General features: G+C 41.0%; 1 protein-coding gene across 2 annotated transcripts in view; it reads right to left on the reverse strand.

The window, feature by feature from the left end:
* Positions 1 to 906: 906 nt before the first annotated feature.
* Positions 907 to 25,342, reverse strand: part of gramd4a (GRAM domain containing 4a) — a 42,992-nt gene continuing 18,556 nt past the window's right edge. Inside the window, exons 4-19 of one of the 2 annotated variants that reach the window (XM_046378774.1) lie at positions 17,082 to 17,202; positions 15,242 to 15,303; positions 13,014 to 13,149; positions 12,433 to 12,458; positions 11,979 to 12,070; positions 11,192 to 11,283; positions 10,732 to 10,780; positions 10,536 to 10,607; positions 10,405 to 10,448; positions 10,184 to 10,293; positions 8,922 to 9,076; positions 6,974 to 7,118; positions 6,598 to 6,691; positions 6,161 to 6,251; positions 5,905 to 5,973; positions 907 to 5,561 (exon numbers count right to left, since the gene is read on the reverse strand). In XM_046378774.1, coding sequence (XP_046234730.1) covers positions 5,451 to 5,561; positions 5,905 to 5,973; positions 6,161 to 6,251; positions 6,598 to 6,691; positions 6,974 to 7,118; positions 8,922 to 9,076; positions 10,184 to 10,293; positions 10,405 to 10,448; positions 10,536 to 10,607; positions 10,732 to 10,780; positions 11,192 to 11,283; positions 11,979 to 12,070; positions 12,433 to 12,458; positions 13,014 to 13,149; positions 15,242 to 15,303; positions 17,082 to 17,202 — 1,469 coding nt within the window. In that variant the 3' untranslated portion in view covers positions 907 to 5,450. Of the gene's footprint in view, positions 5,562 to 5,904; positions 5,974 to 6,160; positions 6,252 to 6,597; positions 6,692 to 6,973; positions 7,119 to 8,921; positions 9,077 to 10,183; positions 10,294 to 10,404; positions 10,449 to 10,535; positions 10,608 to 10,731; positions 10,781 to 11,191; positions 11,284 to 11,978; positions 12,071 to 12,432; positions 12,459 to 13,013; positions 13,153 to 15,241; positions 15,304 to 17,081; positions 17,203 to 25,342 lie in introns of both variants that reach the window. The other variant, XM_046378773.1, reaches the window with a different exon arrangement.

Below are 25,342 nucleotides of genomic sequence, written 5' to 3' on the forward strand. Positions count from 1 at the left end.
ATCAACAATACATATTTCTCCTACTCCTTGTAGCCCTGTTTATGTCCAGATCGGCTTGGTGTGATTTGCAGTGTTTTTTGAGATATCAGCAGTAGAGATGTCTGCCATCTCTCAGACATAATGGAACTAGATGACATTTAACTTGTGGTGCTCAAAGCCCCAAAAAAATCAACAACAGCAATGTCTCTCTCCAGAAATCATGACCCGGTTGCTCAAGATAATCCACAGAGCTTGTTGTGAGCAGTACCTACATGTACCTACAGATGATTATCTCAAAAAAATAAATAAATAAATAAATAAAAATCTGCAACTCACACTAAAACAAACTATACGGATAAATAACACTACAGGTAAGAGGAAAAACATGCATTTTTGAATTGGGGTGAACGGTCCCTTTAAGATGAACATATCACCTCCAGCCACTTGTAAATATAAACTAAAAATAAATAAATAAATAAAAAGAAAGAAAGAATATTGTATGTCTAAGTGGCAGCAGCCTGCAGAGCTTTTGGAGGCTTTAGCAGTTAGATTCCTCATTTACAGTGGAGAAACATCCAAGAGGCACTTTGGCAAACATCTGGGTGTTAGATTTATTTTCACATTTGTTTGTAGCTTAAAACACATTGGGAAAAACTGGGCCATCCAATCGCCACAGAAATGGGGTTTGAACTGGGCCGAACTGGATAAGACATAACATCCACTGTTTAAACCTGACCTCCCTGTGAAAGAGGGAAGCAAAAACTGGTCTCCACATAAGGTCTCACACTGCCATCATGTGGTCAAGTAGAGGTACTGCGTGTTGGGCCCAAAACTCACCCTTAAATCATGTGTTAGTTTTACTGTCTCAACGTGAAGTGGCTTCAAGCATGAAAAGAAAAAAAAAGAAAGACTGAGACAAAACCAAAATACCTTAAATTCATTTACTTAAATTAAAAAATGTACATCACATTATCCTTTGCAATAGACATGTCTTTTAAAAACTCTGTGGTTTTTGTTTTCTTCACTGTACATTTTGATCATTTGTATACAAATTCCTCTTTCACAAAAAAAAAGGAAAAAAAAAGAGGAAATCATACTGTCACACGCGACAAATTAATTACTGATTGTAATGACTGCAGTGTCTCCCGTTTACACTTGGACTTTAATTTGTAACTCACTAACTGTACCAAGCAGTATGGGTCCATACAACAGGACTGAAGTTTTATTTATTCACTTCAACCATACCGTCACATTACGGCTGTTTGCAGCCTTGGGACAGTTCATTTGTAAATTACCAAAATTGAGACAGGAGCACTGGTACAATGAGTACTGTACAATCAGTTGAAATGCTTTTGGAAAAACCCTTAATTAACATTAACAACACACAGAGGATGTACATTTTCAATACAACAGCGAGGACCAGCTTAAACAGAGGGGACCCTGACAGGACAACACCACTGTTTTTGACCAGGTCTCTGCAACAGCAGTCAAATACTCAAACTGTTCTGTGTCAAAGGCGAGGTATGGCTGTCTTTTATTTGCAGCTTACTATTCGAAACATCAAAGGAATATTTCACTGTTTTTGGAAACATGTTTATCTACTTTCTTGGTGAGTTAGATGAGAAGCTTGATAACACATCAAATTTTTTTTCCTTTCTCTATGCACTCTTGATAAACTGGTTAAGGACAGCATTAATTTACAGAACCATCTTTTATTGAATATTTGTTTTAAGTGACCCTCATTAAACACAATTTCCATACGCCCTGTACCATCGTATGTTAAACGTCACGGCTCGACGAAAGAGGTGATGGGCAGCAGTCGGTAATAACAACAGGAAAGTGAAGACTGAAAGGCACAGATGACAGCTAAACAGTTAGTTAGCATGGAACCATAGCAGACCACAGCATGGAAGTTTTGTGTATGCTAACGAATATGATTTAAGCATAATCATGAAGGTTTGAAGAAGATTCAAATCAGCAAAGTGAATCATAATTTCCACCTCTACAGTAATACGGCCAGCAGCATAAACACTGTTATCAAGGAGCCTGAGTTTGTCAACATATAACAAAATCAGTGCTAAGCTAAGCTAAGCTAAGCTAAGCTAAGCTAAGCTAAGCAGCTGGCATAAGATCCATATTCAGCATACAGACACAGGAGTGGTATCAAACTTCTCATCTAAAACAAAAATGCCACGTTACTCTTTTGACAATAGCTGGATGTTTTTGTCCAAAGTGCCTTACAGCAGTATGAGTGCACATATTTTTATTCATTTAAAAGAAACAAAGTGAAAAAAACTTTTGTTTTTATTTCTGCCTTTCTGTACACTCTTCAAAAAGGTGCATCAAGTCACAATGGACATCAAAAGAAAATGTCAAAAACACTGATGTTGCCATTTCAGTCCACCATGACCATCTCTGCTCTGTATGAAGCCTGAATGTTACTGCGAATTACAATGCACCATAACCAAGTACTGTGATGTCGGATATGATACTTTACACACTGAATGACACTGAAAATACTGCTCATGTTGTCACGGTGATTTGAGTTTCATAATGGTTGAAGGCGAGCAGAAATAGTCATGTGAGTGGTGCAGAGCCAATGAGAGCTGAGACGCTCAATTCAACAACAGCAGTCCAGTCTTCATAACTCCGGAGTCAAAGGAATTCAAACTGGGCTAAGAACACACACACACACACACACACAAACCAACAAATTAATTTTTTACAACCTTCTGTAAACATGAGCGTAGGCAGAATATGGCAGACAGAAAATTTAAGATTTGGCAAAAGAAAAAAAAAAAAATTCTAGACAATTAGAACGTGATACATTCTGTGCTTCATCTGAGTGCAGCCTTGTTGGGGTCTCCCTCCACAGAGCCAGTTTTCAGAATTAACAGATTACAAAAGGCTTCATGTAAAAGCTTTAAGACTACAACAGCGTGAATTACTTTACCGATTTCACCTGCTCTAATATCCGACATGTCTCTCCCGTTCATGGATCAATATCATTCCTAAACAAAAATAGAAGAATCCATGTCTGGGAAGGCAGCCTGTTAATAACAGGCCAAATCATACCAATAATAGACGTCAAAGAAAAATATCCATCCTTACTTAGATTGACGTAAAAATAATAACGTGGTTTGCTGATCTGGTCCATTGCTTCTCAGGCAACATCATATCCAGCTCAACTGATTCTATTTGGTAATGATGATAAGAGGACTTGTATGGACTTTAAGAGAAACCTTGACATTTTTTAGATTGAAAGGGAATAAAAAAATCACCAGAGTGATTAAGGATTATTAAACTAAATACAGGTGTTCAGTGAGTTAAGCAAAATAAGAGTAAATGCTCAAATGTCAAGATCTCCCTTTTAACGGTGAATTTTGAGATGACAACGAGGAAACTCAATCTTGGATAAACTGGAAACTCAAGTGTGAATAAGCTACTCTACTGTCTCTCATACTAAAATCTGAAGAGTCATGACCTCCAGTCCCCAAAGGTTCTCTCCATTCATCTGACAGAACACAGTAAAGTGTCTGGTGTAGTTTGGCATTGTATTTCTACATATCATACCATTCTGCTAGAGTAAAGACCAGCTTTATTCTCGCAAACGGCGTCTTAAAATAAAGTGACGCTGAAGTATTCTGTTCAGTCTAGGCCAATTATCCAAATATCTCATAGACTATCATTAAAAATAAAAAGAAGCAGACATTTCAACAATCTGGAACAAGTGGAAGAGCACCCGGATGGAAAGCCTCTGCTCGCTGTGGCTTTACAAATAAGGGATGTAATAAGCAAACAAACAAAAGGGATCTAATTAGGCATGTCTTTACAGCTCATAATCCTGGTTTTTAGACTCAAATATTGGACTAACATTAATAAATCCACATTTTATATGACTGCTTATGAAACCTCAAACACACTGAGGAGCTGTGCATTTATGGAAGCGAGAGTACCTGATCAGAATGAGACATATTCATTTCTTCACTGTTCCTGGGATATGGCAACGCCTGGTCAAAGTAATCTGTCAGTGATTCATTTTCAAGTCAAAGTACCTTCTTCTTTTACGGTCAGTTTGAAGTTTGAAGTCTGACTGGCTGACAGCAGAGATCAGTCTGCTATTAATACAATGTGCTCGGACCGCATTTGTGCTGCACTGACACCAGCAGGATGCGGCGTGCGCTGGCTCAAGTAGTCAGACAAAAGAGAAATACATCGGACATAACCTGCAGCTTTTTACAAACACTGACCATTCAAGCTGAAGTAGTGAGCGCCTGAAGTGTGTTTACTGCAACATAATACCACAGATGGAAAAAAAAGGAATCTCTTTCTATATATGTACAAACTGTGCCTTGAAAAGAGAAGCTTAGACAAATGGCAGTCAGTGTTTGAACTATCTAACAGCGGTTGTGCTCTCGTCTCGGACACCATCAGCAGCTCCAGGACCACCACTTATTCATCCCAAAGGCTGTGTGTTACAAAGACATTTTTCAAAAGAAAGGCATTTTTGAAAAAAAAAAAACAACAACAACAAAACCCACTACCCATACACACACTTACAAACACAGAAGCGGATGCTGAACATGGCAGCGTACATTTTCGGTTTGTTAGATCGACAGACGACTAAGTGTGTAGAAAGAAGTTGGGGGGGGGGGATGTAAACTAAGAGAAAGGCTCCGTGTCAGTCAAATGGCGACCTGACATTTTCACAGCTAATACACGTAAAAAGGAAAAAAAACAATCACTGACTACACACACTATAACTTATCTGGCCTCTGCCACGAGGCACCGATCAGCCAGTTCAACATCTAAGCACTTCAACACCAGCTGTTGTTTTTGCACAGAATTATAAAGCTAAAACTTACAGGTTTGTTCCTACAGATGTCTGGCAGTTGAACGAACCTCACGTTAATCTTCTACTTGTTTCGTGATATTCATTTTACAGCCACGTTGAGCACTTCTTGAAATCGTCCTACCACAGTAGAAGTCACTCCGCCGACTGAGGGGCGAAGAGGAAAACAGAGCCTCTCGACGCAGTTTAATAGCTTCATTTCTGCCCAAACACACAGACACACAATCACATTCACACATGCAAACACAGAAAGGAGTATCTCAGAAAACCAGTCAGTTGGTCAGTCAGGTGGGAGAGGAGAACCAGCCCCCTCACCTGCCTTCTGCTGATTGATAAAAACCCCACCGATCCCACGTCTACAAAGAGCACATGATGGAACTAAATCCCAACTATGCAGACAAGTAGCCGTCACATTCCCTCCAACTCGGCCTAAACAGGAAATCCACCAATCAAAGCTGGCCCATCACATGAGGAGGAGCATAGCAGAAGAGTGTGTTGGGACTTTTCTTTTTTTTTTTTCTTCCAGTAGTATCTTCCAGTCCAGTTGAATCTAAGGAGGCCCTCTCTCTCCCCAGAATTCAGCCCCAGTATGGAGATGTGTTGCTGAGATGCTGGCTGTCTAGAGCTCTGCGTTGGCTGGTGGTTTGGTGGTGGTCATGATCTTCATGTACTGGGTGAAAATGGCCTCGAAAGCCTCGTCTCTGTGGATCATGGCACCAAACACCAATGGCTGGAGGAGACACAAATGATTGGTCATTATTATCTACGTGTGACAGGTTATAGCTGCAAAGGTTTCCAGGATTTTACACAATACAGCACCATTAATTGGAAAAAGCTTTGACAGGGAGGAATGTCTTAATGAAACATCATCTTCAGTTCACAGAATAAATTTTCAGTGAAGTCAGAGATATCATGAAAGGATACGAACTCATCTAAACTGTATATACCTAAATATTAAAAAAATATATTGTAAACACTTATGTGAGCAGATGACTTAAGTGCAAAACATGTCAAATGGCTCTAAATAAAACAAACAAACAAACAAAAAAAACCCAAAACTCTCCATACTGTACCTTCTGAGTGGAAGGCGTGGCTATAGAGATGCCCATCCCACTTCCTGGTAGGACTGACAGCACTTTGTACTGGGGGGTTCAGAAAAACACAAGAGGCTTATTATTATTATTATTAGCTGTTTTGCTTTAATTAGTATTCTTAAATAGAAGTATAGAAGTATATTCCTCATGCAGAATCATATCCAACTTTGTAATTCATACATAATCTATTCTGAGCTTTCCTGTCCTTTACTCAAACTGTCCAGACTGCTGTTACCTTCTGTATGTCAGTGATGTCCACCAGCTTGATAACTTTATTCTTCTTGGAGGAGCTGGATCTGGAGCTGGAGCTCTCAAAGCACAGGTAACTGACAGAGAGAGAGAGCAAACGGCTTGAGAAAGACGGAGAAATCAGCTTGAGGTAAGGGACCTCAAGGAAAAACAAGCAGGCAGGCAAAACAGACGACAAACTGAATGGACTTCATGTCAGTGAAGAGAACGATAGGTCAGAAATATTCTCAGGAGGAGGGCCGTCTTACTCGAGCCACTGTTGACTGACTGAGACCGTGTAGCTTTTAGTAAACAACCTTTTAAGGTATTTAATTTCTGGCCTAAATTGTTACCTGCTCTGCCTCTCCATACCACCTTTAAGAGTCATTTTTCTTTCTCTAATGCAGTCAGAGATGTTCTCCTGAGAGAAGATGTCCCACTTACTTCTCTGTGACGTAGAGCATTCCGTTTCTGATGTAGTCTGTGGGCATCTTCCTGTCCCGGTTTATGAGGCAGCACCTCCAGCCGTTCTCACACACTGAAAACACATCAGACAGAGAACAGTGAGAATGCAGCTGGCAGAACAAGCGTTAAACATTTTTGCTAATGCTCAGCTAATTCATGATATCAACTTGTAGACGACTCAAACATTTCTTCACCTTCTGCTTTCAGAGGTGGATTAGGCATTTTAAATTCAGTTAGCAACTATTTGGACTGTACCTAGATTGTGAAAATGGAACAAACCATTTTCGATATCTGGCATAGTCTGCAAATGAAAACAGGTTTGTGACCATTTTTATACTGCAGTAAGTCCCCTCACCCGGCAGAGGGCGCTCTGACTCCTGCAGGTTGAAGATCTCATGAAAGGCTCCCTTCTTGGTGCTGTGGGAGCGACCAGTCTCCTCCTCTCTGCTCACCCCGCACGGAGCGGTGGCGAGGCTGCTCCGAGAGACCACCGGCTGAACCTGAGGAGAAACACAAGAGGAGGAGGAGGAGGAGGAGGAGGAGGAGGAAGTGGGACGGGAAATGAAAATGGGCAGGAAAACGGGAAGACGGCAGTCGCCATGAGAGAGACAAAAAGAGCATGTGGGAGAGGAGAGAGACCATTAGCAGGAAAGCAGACGATGTGATGATGAAGGAAATGAGGAAGGAGAGGGAGGCATATTTAAAATAAGAGTATCTCTACACATTCTGCAGTACAATCCAATAGGATTACATGTTCCTGGAGCTTGTGAGAAAAGTGATCAAAACTGAAACATCTCAACTTTCAGTACTGCATTGTGCGCTTCTCTGCATGTGCAGCAGGCTCAGCAGTGACGTGCAAAGCAGAGAGTGAGGCCATCGTTCTCTCAACATACAGAGCAACAGTTTTATAGTTCCAAAAAATATTCATTAGTTTGTGAAAATGCAGCCTGATTTCCACGTTTAGGTCAGAGAGATCATTTTATTGTTCAACCCTCTCTACGCAAGTGTTCCGATTACAGTAATACGGTTGAAGGCAATGAGCTGACATTTAAAAAAAGCAATCACATGTTTGGGATAAGAGAGAACAGGAGGGATTTAATGAGCTAATGCTAATTTACAGTGGTCAAGGAGCTACTTCATGGGCACTTTAACTACTCGGTAAACACACTTCTACTTCACACAGAGCATCAGTGTCAATGGATCGAAAATATCAACAGCCTGGGGCAGTTATTTCAAAGATTATATATGGATGAAATAATTTAATGTAATGTGAAATATATATGAGAATGCAGACTGAGTTATCATGACATTTTGATCCACTCTGTCCACAAACACTGACAGTCCTGAGGTGTGTCATACATCACACACACACACACACTCTCTCTCTCTCACACACACACACACACACACACACGCTTTGAGGTGAGCTTGTGGCACACCGAGGCGCAGTGTGGGAACCAAAAGGAGACACACCAGAGTCCCTACCTTCTCAATGCCAGAGAGCTGAGAGGGAGAAATGACAGAATACACCTGTGACACAGCAAAGGAACCCCCCCAAACAAACACACACACACACTCCCCAACATATTTGAGAGAGAGACATGTACACTTTGTGGTGTGCCAGGGACATCATGACAGTGAGTTGTAATGTATTATTGAGAGGAGGGATGATATTTTGATCCTTTATTGATCTGTTTCCTCTCCTTTGGTCGAGTCAGTTGTGGGAGTGCAGACTGACACTTGAGAGCGGATTTTTGGCAACATGAAAGTTTGAATCTGACCTACAGTTGAAGGGTGGTCTTGAACTGCCTCTCTCCATATAAATGTGTAAATGATCATCAGCCTTTGCAAATGTTATTTGCAGTTTTTCGTGTTTAGATTAGTTTCCTTGCCTAATGAGCTCATTGGCTACTTAAATGGCAAGAAGCTGAATTCACAACTTTTATTGTCTACTGCAAATCTCCACTGCACCTCACTGGTATCAGTGCAGTAGCTGCAAACAGATTTGTGACACAACAGCAGAGCAAAGCATCTGCAGGTATAAACTTGGTAAGCTTTACATCTCCAGGTTAGGAGGAGGGATAGCTTAAACTAAGAATTAAGGTCACAGAAATAATCCGTGTGCATTTTAAACATATTAAGCTTAGCTATATTAAGCTGTGGTCACTGGTTTCTGTGTGTGTTTATGCGCAAGTCATTTTATAGTTTAAAAGAACATGAACCCGTGAGAGGAGGCAATGATGGCGGAGAGACGGCAAAGAGCTGACAGAGACGTGTACATGCATGTGTTTCTGTCCGCTTACCCGTCGGGACACAGTAGCGTTGGTCCTCTCTTTGAGCTGAGGGTCCGTGGGAAGGCTGTTCCACACGATGTAAGGTGTGTCGTACTTGTCCCGCAGCTTGGGACAGCTCTTAAACAGGAAGTCTATGATGAAGAATTTGATGCCGGCATACAGGCCTGTAGAAAAGAAGAGGTTCTCAAAAGTTTGTTCATATGTGTCATTTCCTCCATACCTGGCCCTTATGATCTTACTTACATAATAATCTTACATAATCTGGCTTTTCAAGGCCCTTCAGTTTTCAGCCTTTTACTATTTTCAATCAGAGTACCATTGATGGTGAGTTTTGTATCCTTCACATCATTCAGATTCTTTCACATAAATCATTTCCACATTTTAATATTAATACGCAATTCAATCAAAAACAAACCTTGAATTATGTTATGCATAACTTGTGCTCACTTGTAACTGTGAGAGTTGCTAAATGTCAAACGTCAACAATGACTTTGACTGCTTTTGTTACTGTAAAGTTATCGTACCCTGCACATTGACTTAAATCACAAACTTGTTTTCATTGTTAAATCCTGACTGATGTCGCTTAGCAGCTACAGTGAAGATTTCAGATTAAAAAGAGAGTAAACAACATCTTTTCAAATCATTCTGGGATCTCGGGGCTTGTGGATTACCCTGGAGAAGTTATTTTAATTTTTTTCTGTTGTTCCAACATGTTTTAAAGCAAGCCCCCAGCTTCTTCCGTTGTTTGTGAGAATGTTGTAAGGCTGATTTGCTGAGAAGCTCCAGAAATGGAGCAGAAATTTTATGGACTAACAAACTTCAGCATGGGGGTGAGTAGATAAGGACTGAATTTTCATTTTGGGTGAACAGTTTATTTTTGTTAATTTATTTAGATTACATCAAAACAGAAGAAATGTATTTAGTGCTCACATGAGAAGTTATGACTGTAAGTAGCTGAATGAACGCAGCCATTGTGTCAACAACTATTTTTGCTCTAAGCACCTTCCAAGGATATCAGAGTCCACAGCACTTTGGAGACACGGTGTGTACAAGAAATAGGAGTAACTTATATTATCAGAAAGGCATTCAAATAGCCTGCAGCTGCCCCTCACAGAGAGACAGAGAACTGTTACACAAATGCTGTATGAATGCATTTGTTTGTGTGCACTGGATTGAGTAAAAGTATTTGCATTCTTTCAAAGGCCAATGCAGGGCACACAGTACGTCACAAGCATAAAGAAGCTTTGTCTGAGCGCATGTATATCTCTCACCTAACATGAAACCCATTAGTTTATACGGTAGGACGCAGGAGCTGATGAAAGCCACCCACAGGCAGATGTAAAGTTTCCGGGTGCTCTCCGGCTGCACCCACATGAACAGGCTGGCAGATACACACACAGAGTGACGACGGAGAAAAGAAATAAAATTCAAGTCAACAGTTCTTTACTTAACCCACCAGAATTTTGTAAAATATGGCTTTTTATGAACTTACTTTTTTATCTTCTCCAAAACGTCTGACATCTTACCAAACAGGTTCTGTAAAGGGAGTTTAAGCTCTGCATCAACCAGTACTGCTTCATTATCTGTGTACAACGATCTGAAGCAACATGAGCTGTGCCGTACCTGTGCTTTTTGGGCAACATCAAGTACAAGCTGAAACTTCTCAGACACAGTCAAGTCTTCCTTTGGAGGCTCCTGCGCAAAAACACAAAAAGAAAGGTTAAAAGAACTACATATTTACCCTGCACTGATGCTTTTGTTTTCCTCCTGACACGCAGAAACAGGAAGCAGTAAAACAGGGAGGGGGAAGTCGTCTTACCATGGGTTCAGAGACCTCAGGCACAATGCTCCACTGGATCCTCCAACCTCTGGAAAACAGGAAGAAGATGTATAATAATAATAATTGACTGAATAATGTAAATTTTCATGAGGTGTTTTGTTGGCCACCATACTCTATTTATACTGTTGGCAGCTGTGGCCTCAAACTTATCTGCTGTAATTAGTCAACAGTAAGTATGATAAACATTTATGCACACATAGGTGCATGTTTTAAAAACCTGCCCATTATTATCCACATACATGCACATCCACTGTAGTAGATTTATGTTTTAATGTGGAAGGTTCACAATGAGCATGTGTCCATCAATAAAACAGCTGAAGGGCTTTATTATACGAAGCACAAAGTGAACTTTGTCATAGCAGTGACTGTATTGTAAAAACTGCCACAATGGCTGCCTCTCTTGTACTGAATTACACACACTGAGGAGAAATGTTTTTACCTGGCTATGAGGTAATTTAAGGACAAGCGCAGGATAGCCAGGAAGAGCAACATGGGAATGGCCCAGCCATGCCAAGCAGCATTCATGTAGATCTGCAGGCAAAAAGAACATGATACAGTTTTATATTTGGCTTATTGGTGCACGTGATCATCGCTTCCAGAGCTAAGTTCCACATGAAAATGCATTCAGTTCAATGCTTTACAGCATTGAAGTCAGATCAGTTTAAATATTTGAATTCTTTCAGCCCACAGTGCAATTAAATTGTCTGATTATGAATTCAATGAGTCGATGAAGCAACACATTCATCATTAATAGAAGCAAATCTGCTCCGACAGAAAAGTACTAATTTGTACAGTTTTACAACAAGCATTCCTTTATCTGTCACTCTTAAAACAAAGTGATACTTCTTTCACAGCCACCACAAGTTAATAGACTTTACCTGATAGACTCAAGAAAACTGTGTCGCTTTATGTATGGGACAAATTAATGGCTAAAAGAAATTGACACGAAGCACGTAATTTTGGGTGATACTGAGATGGCCTTGGTGGTTTGCAGGGCCACAATCAATGGGCTGAAGATGATTTAGCTCAATCACTGACTGCAGACATTAATTAAGATCCGATTCTTCCTCTGTGCTCCTTGGCAGACCGAGGGGTTCATCAGTCAATTTATAGATATCCCTTTTATCAGTCACTCAGTATTCTGTGAAGCAATACGTGAGGCTCAAAAACTCATTCTTAAACACAGCACAAACTTCAACATAATCGATTGATTTGTTTGAACTCACAATGAAGGCAATAGCTGAGGTGTATACGGAGTGCCAATTAGATAAGGCGGAGAGGTTCCTTAAGAAGTTGGTGACAGGTCTGGCTCCTCGCTCTAAAAAACAAGGGATATGTTCAGTATTTTCTTTCTCTCAGTACCGAATTCAAGGCACTGAATTATACAATGAGTATTTTTATTTTTCAATATAAACATTTCTTACTGTAAAAACAGTTATGGGTAGTAAAATTGTACATTGAAATTAAATGTAATGTCAAAGTATTTCAAGAAAAATCATATGCCATTAAACAAAGGGTGCTGAAACTCGTATCCATAACATTTTAGTATTACAGCATTTCATGGTAGCTACTGAGCTGCAAAGTCTCCAAGAATTAAAGAATTACTAACAGCAAAGTTCCTACTTTAACTGTGCTCCTAGAGTTGTTTTCTATTTGTTTATGTGTGTTTTGAATACTCACTGAGTCGCCTCATATTTTCTGTTAACCTGAATGGAAAACACAAAGAAGCGAAGGTCAGAACAGACGTAGATGCTCACGTATAAATGAAAAGAAAAAAGAAGAAAAAAAGCTGCTTTATGTGAGAGAGGAGGTAACGACACTTTGGCCTTCATCAGCCTGGCATGACTCACTCGCCTTTACAAAGGAGGAGAGAAGGGAGGAACGGAGAAAAAAAAAAAACAGTGAAAAAAGTGCTTTCAACTTCCTCTGTCCTCTCTCTGGTCTGCACACATCTTGTCTAGCAGCAAACAATACAAAGGCCTACAGTGCACTGCACATGTTGAAGACATATACATCAGTGTATCATTTAGAGATTTCTCTATTGCTTAACTTTCAAGGTCTAAAATATGATTCTATTCTTCAAATAAATGCAGAAAATGTTCCAGTTCCTGACCACTGTGACAAATGTTGTTTGGCAGCACAGTTTTAGTACTCCCCAGCTGCCGTCTAGCTGTCTGACTCCACATCTCCTCGAATAACCGCACAAATCAATACCTAAGGACAGACACTTAAAAGTCCTTTATCAAGCAGCTCTCGCCCACCTTTTAGCACTTAGCGGTTCCTCGGCCTCCACGGTGCTTTCCTCCGGCTGGAAGCGGAAGTCTTCAATGTAAACCCCGAAGCGCTCATACAGCCACTTCTGCAGTCTCGAACTCCAGACCTCCTTCTGCTGTTTATCTGCTAAAGAGAACAAACGGGCTTGTAAGCAGCACCTCGGGTTAGGTCTGGTAAGTTCAACAAATCGCATCACTCTCCAAGAACTTGTGTTATTTTGCCATGGGCACACATTTTTTTATTCCCTTCACCAGCAATAATTTGTTGCTCACATGAAAAGATGTGGTTGGCCTCAGGCGGCTGGCCTACTACCTCTGTAGCTCTACTTTTACTTCCAAGTTTGCAATAACTCCTTAGCCATACTTGCTGAACTATCTTTTTTAATCACAGTACAGAGACAGCTATCCTAAAAGTGACCAGTGACTCTCTTCTAAATGGAGATGCAGGGCCCTGCTTCATTTCAGTTCTTCTTAATGTCAGCGTGGCCTTCAACACAACAGAACTTTAAATTTCATTATTTTAAACTGTTAGAGACGGGATTGGATTGATATCTCAGGTGAACCTTTTAACGTCTATGAACCTTCTCTGGACTGCTTGGTAATTCCTTATCCTGCCCGGCTAACACCACCTGTGGAGTGCAATAAGGAAAACTTACTAGGAAAAACTTTCCTTCCACACCTGACATGTCATCAAACCTGCCCCAAAAACAGCGACTGTCTATTTGAAGCATAAGTGATTCATTATTCCTTAATGTAAAATCCTTTTCTCGTTTAGAGTGAAACATACTGTGAAAATATGAGCATTAAGGGATAAATCTAATCACTGTGTTGCTTGTCCAAGAATTGAAAACCTTTGTTCAAATAACACTTTAAGTACATTTTCTTTGTGTCCATGTCTTCTAAATGGTGAAAATGTGGATGATATCATTTTTAAAACCTACTTACAAAGAACACTACCCTCAGCTGCTCTGATTGTAACTGTTAAGCACACACTCATTGACACTAACTGACTGTGGTTGTACTCAGCAGCTACTCTCTGTGACAGTGAGTAACTGTCTGAATGTTAAGGGGTTCAGGCATGCTGCCTTTTTTTAAAGAAAAAGAAAAAAAAAGATGTGTGATCCACTCAGCAAAATTTGACTATGCAATTATGGCAAAATGAAAACACTGACAGGGTTGTTTTTCTCCTGCAGATTTATTATGAACACAAGTGTTTTTGTGCCTATGATGACATTCTGCTAGAAGCCATATAGATGTATTGTCGGCACAGTTGCCACAGTCCCATCAGCCCAAATCTCTGTGCAACCCCTCTCCTTTACCTGACAGATTACACTCACTTTCTCTCTGTCCTTTTATCCATAAAAACAAACCCAAATAAACACACACATACACACACACTCTTAATCCGTCCTAAAAAAAAAAAAAAAAACACTGACAGCCACACACACCTCTGACACTAGTTAGAGCACAGGCATGACTGCCCTAGATGAAGTGATCTACAATCATAACCCATTTTCCCAAATTAGCCACTCTCCCCTTCCCTTTCTCTCAATAAAACCACACTCTCTCTCTCTCACACACACACACACACACACAAGCCACTGGTTCACTAGAAGTCAAACCATGATAAATCTGTTGTTCACGCCCAAAGGCAAAACAGACTACCAAATACACACATTTTAGAAATACTATCCGACTCTAAGTGCATTAAGGAGCTACCCTCTCCCTCAAGCGCGCGCACACACACAAACACACACACACACACAGATTTAATGGCGCTGACACTGGTAGTTCAGATCTGTAGTAATGTCAGGAATTATCCTCCATGGGAGAATTGTTTTTAATGAATTAACGCAGTTTGTTGTTAGTTGCTTGTTCTTGATAAAACTGACTGTACACAAGAAATCACCATGTTTGTATTTCTGTTGCTACATACATTACACACCAGTGTACGTCCACAAACACTTCCAACACACTCTGTCGGCACTCACGCTGTTCTTGTCCAGCACTCCGTTGCACACATCCTACGTCCCCACCTCCTCAGCATGCATGCACGCACACGCACAGTCCTCTCAATTTACTCCCACACTCAGAGGACGTCAAAGTCTTCCCTCCATACTCATTTCCTTTTAGTCCCGTCCCCATAACACACACACACACGCGCGCACACACACGCGCACACACACACACTCTCTCTCTCTCTCTCTTCCTCTTACCTGTTCCATTGTTTGAGGGCGACTGCTGTTTCCGGGGAGGCTGCGGCGGAGAGTCCTCCAGCCTGAGGGGGAGACACACAGAGAAGAGGTAAGAGATTTGTCGTGCTGGTTTCACTTCTCTATTGTCAGTCCCACAGCAGGCACGTCTCAAGCAGAGTTACAGAGGCAGACGTGGGAACAGAGACAGAAAGAAGTGACATGATATCAGCCTCAGTCTGCCTTTGTGAAGGCAATGATTTCACTGTGACAATCTCGTAACATTTTTTTGACAATCAAAAACAGAGACTGAAAACAAGAGTCCAGGACCAAGAAAGGATACACTTATAACCTCACACATTAGTTTCACACTTCTGAATGATTTGATTCTAGAATGTTTTATGGAAAAGTGTGAAATTTATCAAAAAAAAACAAAACATAAGTGAGTGTGTTTCCATCAACTGTACAGGCATAAACAAATAGGTGAAAATGCAATCAAATCAGTCAAAAGATGGATCACAACAGTTAATAGTTTTGGCACGCTTGTTGCCTTTTCATCTTTAATGGTTTCATGGTCGTCATATTTCTTGCTAATAGCCAAGAAATGCTTGCAGAAAGCAAATCTGTCACAGTTAGGGCTGGGTACTACACACTTATTACTGAGACTTTTTTTTTCTAATAACATTTTTGCATGTTCAGCTAACTTGTCACATGTAAACATGTGAACATGGACAAAAAAACTGGAAGTGTAATTGCAGAGTAATGTCTCCATTTCCCCCCCGCAATTAGTACCAAATTACATTGTTTGGTCAACAAAATTGTCAGAACATGTTTCAAAATGCTGTCAAAATTTCTCAAAGATGTTCTGCTTGAAATAACAAATGAAATCAACAAAAACCCCCAAGCTCTCACAATTAGTCAGAAAACTCCCTCCAAAAAACAAAACGATGCCAACTATTCATTTTCATTAATCATTTTCATTTGTTGCTTTTTTGTCATTCCTGATAGTAAATGTAGAAAAAAATTTGTCATTTTGGACTTTTCTGACATTTTACACAATAATAGGTTGATCGGGAAAATAGCTGGCAGAATTAACAATCAAGATAATTATTAATACTCACAACAACATTCAACTTCCTCATGAAACTACAATGTTTCCATTTTTTGACAGGCTCGAGAACACGTGGATAGTAGCTGCAGAAAAAGAGCACTTACATCTCTCCAGCTGGATACTGCTGACAGAGGATTAACTGAGCAAAACTCCCAGGTCATGGGACGCTATTGCACTTCTTACAAACTGTCTCTGACATTCCTGCGCTTATAATCACTTGGAGAGCACCAGTGGAATTTCCCATTGGCAGGCATCATCTGATCCCACATGCAGGGCTGTACACACACAGCCCGGGTTTGAGGATGGCTCGCTTGGTGCCAGAAGACACAGGTTTTCACTGACACCAGCATAGCTACTGTGTCACAGTGTCAGTTGGTGACACAGACCGGCGCGTGACTCGTTTCTGTTTTTTCTCTCTCTTTCCGTCCCCTTCAAAGTACACACCAACACATACACTTATATGCGTGCACACGCGCACACACACACACACACACAAACACACCTCCTTATGGAATTCACCGCCCACTGAGCATGGGCTATTTATAACAGAGACCTTTAGTGGCACTAGGGCTGATGCACAAACACACCCCACCTCAGGTTTGACCTATGTTAAACTCTGCTGAGCTGAAGTGTTACAAAGTGCAGTGTCACCATTTCCTTTCATTCCCTCATTATTACTTCCCATCTTGCACATTTGATTCTCATCTCCTGTCGCCCACATTACACACTCCGCTCTCAGTCTCTCTGTCTTACCTGGACTTGAGCACCTCATTCATCTTCTGCTCCAGGTCTATCCTCTTGTTTCGCTCTCTCTCCAGCTCCTGCCGCAGGGAGTCCACATTGGTCTCTTCCCTCAGCTTCCTCAGCTCCTCCTCTGGAAAAACAGCGCTGGGGGATCAGTGTCTCAAATTTTGATATGAAAACAATGCAACCCAAAGAGCTCCACAGGCACTTTAAGGGTCATGAAAGAGGCACCTGATTAGTATGTAAGAGAGCAACTTTATGTGGAACATTTCATGCTGCAGACCCCATCTAATCTGGGAGAAAACAACTTCAAACAGATAATCTAAAGAAAATAATAAATGATGAAAGAATGATTGTTTTTTTTTAAAGTGGAATCAAATTTCAAGTCATAGAACTTGAGATTTTCTGTGTGTCACTCTGATTTCATCTCTCCCTGCATCTACCTCCTTCACCTCCGCCTCACTCATCCTCTTTGTCCATCAGCTCCTGGCGTTAAGTGGTTTCAGGTGTCAGGGCTTTCTAAGCCTGCAGTGCAACATCAGCTTTGTTTTCTCTCTGCCTGTTGTCCCTGACTAAAGGAACACATGAATATTGGAGGAGGCAATAAAAGTGTGAGCACATGCAGAGGCACAAATGAATGAATACTTGCAAACATTTATGTACCCACTGAATGAAACACACAAACACAAAAACAGGCAAAAGCACAGATTAAATTTTTCTTTAGCACACAATATTACACTCACATATACAGATAAAGCCAGAGGTTTTCATTGCCAGTAAACCTTTTCTTTGAAAAAAATAAAAAACTTTGTGAATCTGCAGTATAACAACACTATATGGAATTGACAATAGAAGTGCAAGCTCTGTCATTGACCACTAAGATCAATATTTCTCCATCAACCTAAAACACAAAAATAATTGGCTGAACGAGCAGTATCTCCATTCCTTTAAGGGACCAAACTGAAGAAAGTGACAAGGGCAGGTTTACACACCCCCTGCAAAGGACAGTGCAAATCACCTGGCACCCCCTCCCCACCCGGAACACTCCATCACACAGGCAGTGGGGGATTCATATTACATGAATTTAGCTTCCAGTTTCTGTTTCTCATCACCTAATCTCATATCTCACTCGTCCTTTATCTCTTCCCATTAACGCTACTAAAACATTCATTGCCAGCACCTCCAGCAGCAACGGCATCTGCAACAACAACTGTGTGCTCTTACTGAGAGGACATACACTGTATCCCAGACCACACATGCAGTAATCCACATCCTTAGAGTCATTTTCTTTTGTATTTCTGCTTTAGTAGGAGCAGTCGGGCACATTTTGGTCTTATTGTAAATCATGTGTTCATGGCTTTCCTCTCAGCCTGTATGAATTCTTTCTCTCTTTATTCAGCTATATAACATGACTCTTTTAATACACTTTCATCCTCCACCAGCACAGTTTGCCTGACTCCTTCTCCTTATCTGCTAAAATAAGAATGTGTTTATGGTATGTATGTGTGTAAACAAGACAGAGGAAGCGAGTGTGTACGTAAGAGTAAGTGAGAGGCCAGCCAAAGGTTGCTATGGGCTAAGCAGCTTTGCAATGGCTCGGCAGCCCTGTGCTAGGAGATACATGACCAACTGTAAACCTATTAGGCAAATGTCTAACAGCAGCAGTAATGCATCTGAGGGGTGTAGACACGGCTAAACCAGTGGTTTATGCTGTAACAAATGCAGTGCTAAATGGCAATGGCAGTAGTACTTGATGATCTCAGAAGACAGACAAAACTGTTTTAAAAATGACTGAATACTTTCAAACAAAGTGACAGAAATACAGTATGACAGCAGCCCTTCCCATCAGCAAGCCTGTCACATTTTGCAAAACAGCTCAAGAATGTCTCAGGGACCACAACAATGACCTGAAGACTCCCCAGATCCCAATCTGATAGAGAATCTTCCCCTGACAGGTCAGGTGTGTGTCAAAGAACATCCATCCAATATTGTCATATCTGGACTTCAGTCTTGACAGAAACAGTTTGATCTTAAAGATTAGTCAAACAAATTGAAGTGGAAGACATTCCTTTTAATACAGGTGGTTCCAACAGAACTGCTGAATCAAGTGAGCACTAGATGTACTATACTGATGACCCCATCATACCCCAATCCTGTTCATTTTTTACCATTTTTAATATCGCCATACTGTCACTCCCTTCCTCCCTTCTCCCAATTTCCTGCCCCATGATGGATGTTACTCTTTACCTTCACCTCGTACAACTATTTCCGGGTGTAAACAATCCTCTACAACTCCTCTATCGTTTCTCCACCCTTTTCCTCTCCACACTTTCCTTCCTTCCACACCAACTACTTCTTTTTCAACACCAGAAGTAGAGGTGCCTCATTCCACAAGTCCATAATGCTGTGTTAAACCTGGGGCCGCAAGTGTGTGACACAGTACAACATGACACAATATGCTTTGTGTGTCAGACACAGACAATCGTTTTCCTGTTCCACAGAGGCCCCCTGCATCAGATAGTGTATTAATAATACTGTCAGCAGGCCTGTTCTGCTTCTAAATTTGGATTGCTGTCTTCTATATATAAATCTTCATCCTGGGCTACCATATCACAGGGTCTCTTTAGCCATTATGAAGCCTAGTAACTACACCATTTATCAGCCACACAGACTGGGGATAAGCTAAATGCCATGCCAGGAGATGTCACTTTTAATAGCGCTGACCTTCTCTCCCATGCAGGCTCTCCCTGCAACTCAAATCTTTACAGAATAAAAAAAATAAGCTAAAAACACATCTTACATTATCTGCTAATAAAGGCTGAAAAGCAGCAGGAAATACTGATGGAAGGTAATTGCAATATGACAAGGTGACCAAGGCCAAGGGAAGCTAATGGGGTCGTGTTCAGTTGGGCGATATAGTACATTTAGTACTAGATGAGGTTAAAGTTAGAGGATGAAGATGGTCAGGTTGTAGTCAGATCCTCTGCTGAGGTTTGTGCCGAGATAAATGAGTGAGTTTTTAGATTTTGTTTAGAAGTTACCATGAGTTAGTCACCTTTATCTGAACAACAAAACCTATAGTGCTCAGAAGTTGATTACAGTCAGCTGCATGGACTTAGTAAGATGTCTGAAAAACTTTAGAGTAAAATTTTGTAATATTTATCTCAGCAGGACGAAGGTTATCTATCAAATGCATGCTAAAATTGACAGACATCATGAGGTTTATGGGCAAATTAAATTTATGTTGATTGATGTGATAATAAAGATGAGGCCATCAAATATATTAGTATTTATTTTGTACATGTCACTGGGGTTGGTCCAAAAAAAAAAAAAAGCACCCCACTTTACAGTACAAAGTATTAGGTTAAACATGTCTATAAATTCCTAATTTTGAAGCTGACAGACTTACTGAGGTTGAGGTTACTTTTGTGGCTTTTGATCTTATCAACAGCTCCACTGTAAAACAGTTCAAAGCTGTCAAAAGTGTAGTCCTCCATCCTGCACAAACCCATTCGTCTCTGCAGCCGGCCTGTCCCTGGGACACTCGTGCAGGAACGGGATGGCAGAGTGGCCGCCTTGGTTCTTTCTTGAAATCGAGCCACGACTGCAGGTTCTCCTGCACAAGTCCAGCTGGTTTAGTGCCCTCTGCTACCTAATTACCTCAAAACTCTGGAGCCCATCAAACTTGGGGTATGTGCTCCATGTTCACATGTCCCATCTGGAAACAAAGCAGGTGTCAAGGAACGACCTCCTCCATGCTAATCTGTCACTATCAACACAAAGGGATTGTTCGACTAGGCCTCCACATACTGAGAGTGATGGTCAGTGGTCGCAGCTGGTCTGGTTGTGTTAGGCACTTTGTAAAAAGAGAAGGAGGGCAGCGGAGGTAGAGAGAGAGGTGGGGCTTTGCTCGGTGGCTGGCAGACTAAGAGGGCCTGGAATCTGAGGTTTCTGAGCACAGTGGAGCTGTCAGACATGCACACACACACAAACAAACATTATGAATGTTCATGTGTCAGTAATTGTATATATATGTGTTATGTGCTTGTTTTGCTTTGGTTTATGCATGTTCACATTTGTGTGCAGGAGTGCGTGCGTGAGGCTGCATGCATGAGTACTGTACATATGCAAGCAAAGCAAATCACTTTTCATCTAAGCAGGCAACATTTTTTTAAGACCTCAAAGGAAAAGTACTGGGTGAGTTTTTCAGTCCAGGTCAGAGACAATGGCTCCTTTCATTGAAGGAAAGTGGGGGCATGGAGGAGGGGGGGGGGGTTCAGAGAAAGAGAGACAGAGAATGAGAGAGAAAAAAGGGAGAGAGAGAGAGACAGAATCGGCTGCTTCTCATTGGGCTCTCATTGTTCCCATGCTCTACAGTGTTCGCAACAACACTGGTTGGCTTGAGCAGAAAGGAGTCTTGAGTCTTGTGGCCTACAGCTCATCTGCAAGCATTAATACACCATTCAAGAAACTGACCAAGAAAAAAAAAGGATAACAGGAAGACAGTTAAGTGAACAATATACGCCTAGACCTGTTGAGTAGAGTCTGAAATCCAAAAAATCCAGAGTGTAAAAGGCAACAGTTGTTACTTCATCATACATGTTTTCCTTTCAACTGTGACAGAACACAGTGGTTTCAGTTTTCATACTGCCCTCACTCTGCATGTATCAGGTTTAAAACAAGTGGTTTTAAGTGAATTTCAGTGCCAAATTTGTAATAATTAGGCTTGAATCTTATCAATAATTTACTCTAAAACAGTACGTTTTAGTTTGTACTGTATAATCATTGCAGTCTAGTTCAGGCTGTACTTTTAGTGAATGATGAGCAAGTAACATATTTTGTCTTCCTTTTGTATTCAATTCTGTCTCCTTTGTGTTATCTCCTTCCACTCTGGCCATAATATCTCTATATCTCGACCTAGATTTCACTCTTTTGCTCCACTTTCTCCCCCTCTACAACATTAAACTGACTTCATGGCTGATTCTCAAACTTCACAGTCCTCCTCCTAACAACAACAACACTCTTCTTCTTTGCTGTATGCTTGTTAGTCACATGGTTTGGAGCCAGACTCCTTGACAGGAGATGTGTAGGGTGAAGTTTGACCGTCTTCCCTCTCTGTTGATGTCTACGTCATTATGTGTCAGGAAAAAAACCTGCAATAAATAAGCTAGATAAACAATGTTCCATAATCCAATGTTGTGTCAGCAGGTAGGGTAGCATCTGCTTCTGTGGAGAACAGTAATCAAGTTATAGATATCTGTTCAAGACTGCAATCTCCTCTAAGAACTGGCAAGCACTGTCAGGAAAACAGTACAAAAAAACAGAAGACATTTCCACACTTCAACACCACGCAAATGTGCCTGAAAATAGGTGCAACTGACTTGATATCAAAAGGGCCCTACACTCTCCGTCACAGAAGCCAGGCTCAATGTCTTGGTCAAACATGGTCAGACAGAACACAGAGTATGTTGTGGACATGCAGCCTGGTCACAAGACTGAAACTGTGAACTTAGTCTAACTACCCACATGACCACCTGTTGCATTCTCACGCTCAGCTACAGCTATCAAATGGTGACTAAACAAAACTGTTTCTAAACTCGTGAGCTTACAACAAAAGAGGTTACATAAGGTTACAGGAATTCAGGTTTTCATTTAACATGACATTATTTTTCACAAACTCCAACATCCCAATTACTAAAACCTTTTCTTCTGAGCTGTCAAGATCCAATTCTGCTTCAGCGACTTAATTTCCTCTTGTACAGAGCTCACCTGTGTCCTTAGCTGGCACAGAGCAAGGTTTATTCATTATCATGCAGCATGTCCTGTTAGCTGTCTTGGAAAGAGAATGAATCATGATCATTAATGAGGCACAACTGCTGAACACTCAATCACTTGCATAGTTATCTCCAAGACTACAAAATTAAGACATTACAACCACTTCCATTTTCTCTTGCTCATAAATTCCTGAAACCCATTTCCATTATAGTATAGCACTATATTGTGCTGTCAGCTGAATCTGTTCTATAAGGATTCAGAAAGCACAGCTATCATTAAAGTAACTTGCAGTTTCCTGGGTTTCTGTTTGACTCATTGCAGATTAAAGAAAAAACAGCAGACAATGTTGCATCAAAGGGAAGAACTTTCCGGGGCTGCTACAATTCAGTTCAACGGCAGAAACAATTTTTTGCTCACTATAATATTTGAGTAAACAGAAGACAAACAACGAACATACAAGGAGTGATGTGAATTTTTTCATCAAAAAAGCAATTAAAAACGTAACCTGAATTACATAATTGCCACAATAGCTGTAATACTACCTGTTAAAAATAAATGACGAAAACTTCGCTGAGGAAGAGCAAAGCTAACTGCAAAATCAAACCCACGTACCAGCTTGTTTTGGTTTGTTTGTATAACTACTTCTTTCTTTTTAGTGTGCGTACAGTTTCCAAGGTCAAGAATAAAGTTTCAAGCTCCAATTTAAAGTTAAAGTTACTCCAAGACATTTCTTGAACACCAACTATAGCAGCCACGTCGTTTTTAGCAAAGTTGTTCATTCCAACAGCCAAAAGGCACTGCACACAGACACAGCGATTTAAAGCCCCAGACACACCAAACCAACATCACAGAGCTAGTGAAGCAAGGCCAACTCTTGCGTCGCCTCATGCTGCCTGTGTCAGGACCAAAAAGCTGCACTTGAACACACCACAGAGGCTACAGCAAACAGTGCTGGATGGTATTATGAAAAATGCAGTGCATTACAGAACTATGATTCATCTCTGGTTCCAACAGCGTTCAGTTTTGCTGTTGCTGCTGCATTGTGTGTGCTTGTGTGTGGCCTTGATGTGTGTGTTACTCTTCACAGTGTGAAGTAGGACAGCAGCTAGGACACTGTATTGATCAGCCAGTCACTCTGGTGCACAAAGCAGGGCCCATTCCCCTGCACTGACCTTCAACACACGACCTTAAAACAGGATAGCCTCTCTCTCACTCACACAGTTCTCTCAAATGTTACAGAACTAGAAGCAGTGAATCCGATAAACCCAAGTAAAGCAGGACTTGTCTATTACACAGTGTAATGTGAGAATATAGAAATAGTGCAAACATGAAGATTTAGCCTGCCAGGATGGACATCAACAGACAAAATGTCTGCTGTAGCTGTGTTTCTGTGTGATTGTCCATTTGGCTTGCATACTCCATAGCTACATTTTTTTGTGTTTTTTTTTTCCTAGCTTGCAAATATGCTACAACCTCAGAGTACGAATTAGGCCTTTTGTAAGGTAAAAAAATAAATATGCCAAGAGTAAAAAGAAGGTAGAAGAAAAAAGCAAAAATGAGGACATAATGGCAAAAGAAAGAAAGATATTTAGAGGTGAGAGTTAAAAGGAATAAAAGCAAGAGAGGATGAAGGAGAGACAGAGTAAGAAAGCAATAAAAGCTCAGCACATCAGGCCTGCTCACATAATTACATGAGGTGATATCCACTGGCACCACCCTCTGCCATTTTACCACCAGTAGGAGGGTCAGCCCAGCTCAGCTCTGTCACCCACGGGACACATTGTGACTGATATATCCCTCTGCTTTAACATTTATTACTATAATAATCATGGAACTATCACAGGGTTATCACTCAAGGAAACCGGCCTCTGAGTGCTTATTGTCATGCTTAGTGTGCAGTATGTGAGGACTGAGGTACACAGAAAAATCTCACATGGATACAAAGTCAAACACACATATACATATTATATTTCTGTGGTCATTTCAGACACACATGCATGCATGCACGCACACATACATACATACACACACCAAGAGTGCAGGGGCTCTACTCCAAGCTCTCAACAGATATTCGAACTCCTCGCCATATCTCTAAAGCTGAACTCAGCCACCCTTTGGAGAAAACTCATTTCAGCCACCTGTGCCTCTCATTGTCATTCTTTCGCTACCCAAAGCTCATAATCAAAGGTGAGGGTTGGAACATAGACCAACAGGTAAATAGACAGCTTGGCCTTGGCTCAGCTCCCTCTTCACCATAACAGTCCAGTACATCTCACGTTCCAAGACCCCAAGAAACTCCTTCACTTGAGGCACCAACTTCCCCTACGCAAGGGGGGCACGTCATCATTTTTCAGCAGACAACCATGGCCTCTCTTTGGAGGTTCTTTCCTGGTACAACCAACTGAGAAGAGAAGAGACCCCAGAGACCCAGAACTCGCTGGAGGGGTTGCATATCATCTGGCCTGGGAATGCCTTGTGATGCCCCAGCTGGAGAA

The sequence above is a fragment of the Scatophagus argus genome, chromosome 22 (assembly GCF_020382885.2).
Source record: "Scatophagus argus isolate fScaArg1 chromosome 22, fScaArg1.pri, whole genome shotgun sequence".
NCBI lineage: Eukaryota > Metazoa > Chordata > Actinopteri > Scatophagidae > Scatophagus > Scatophagus argus.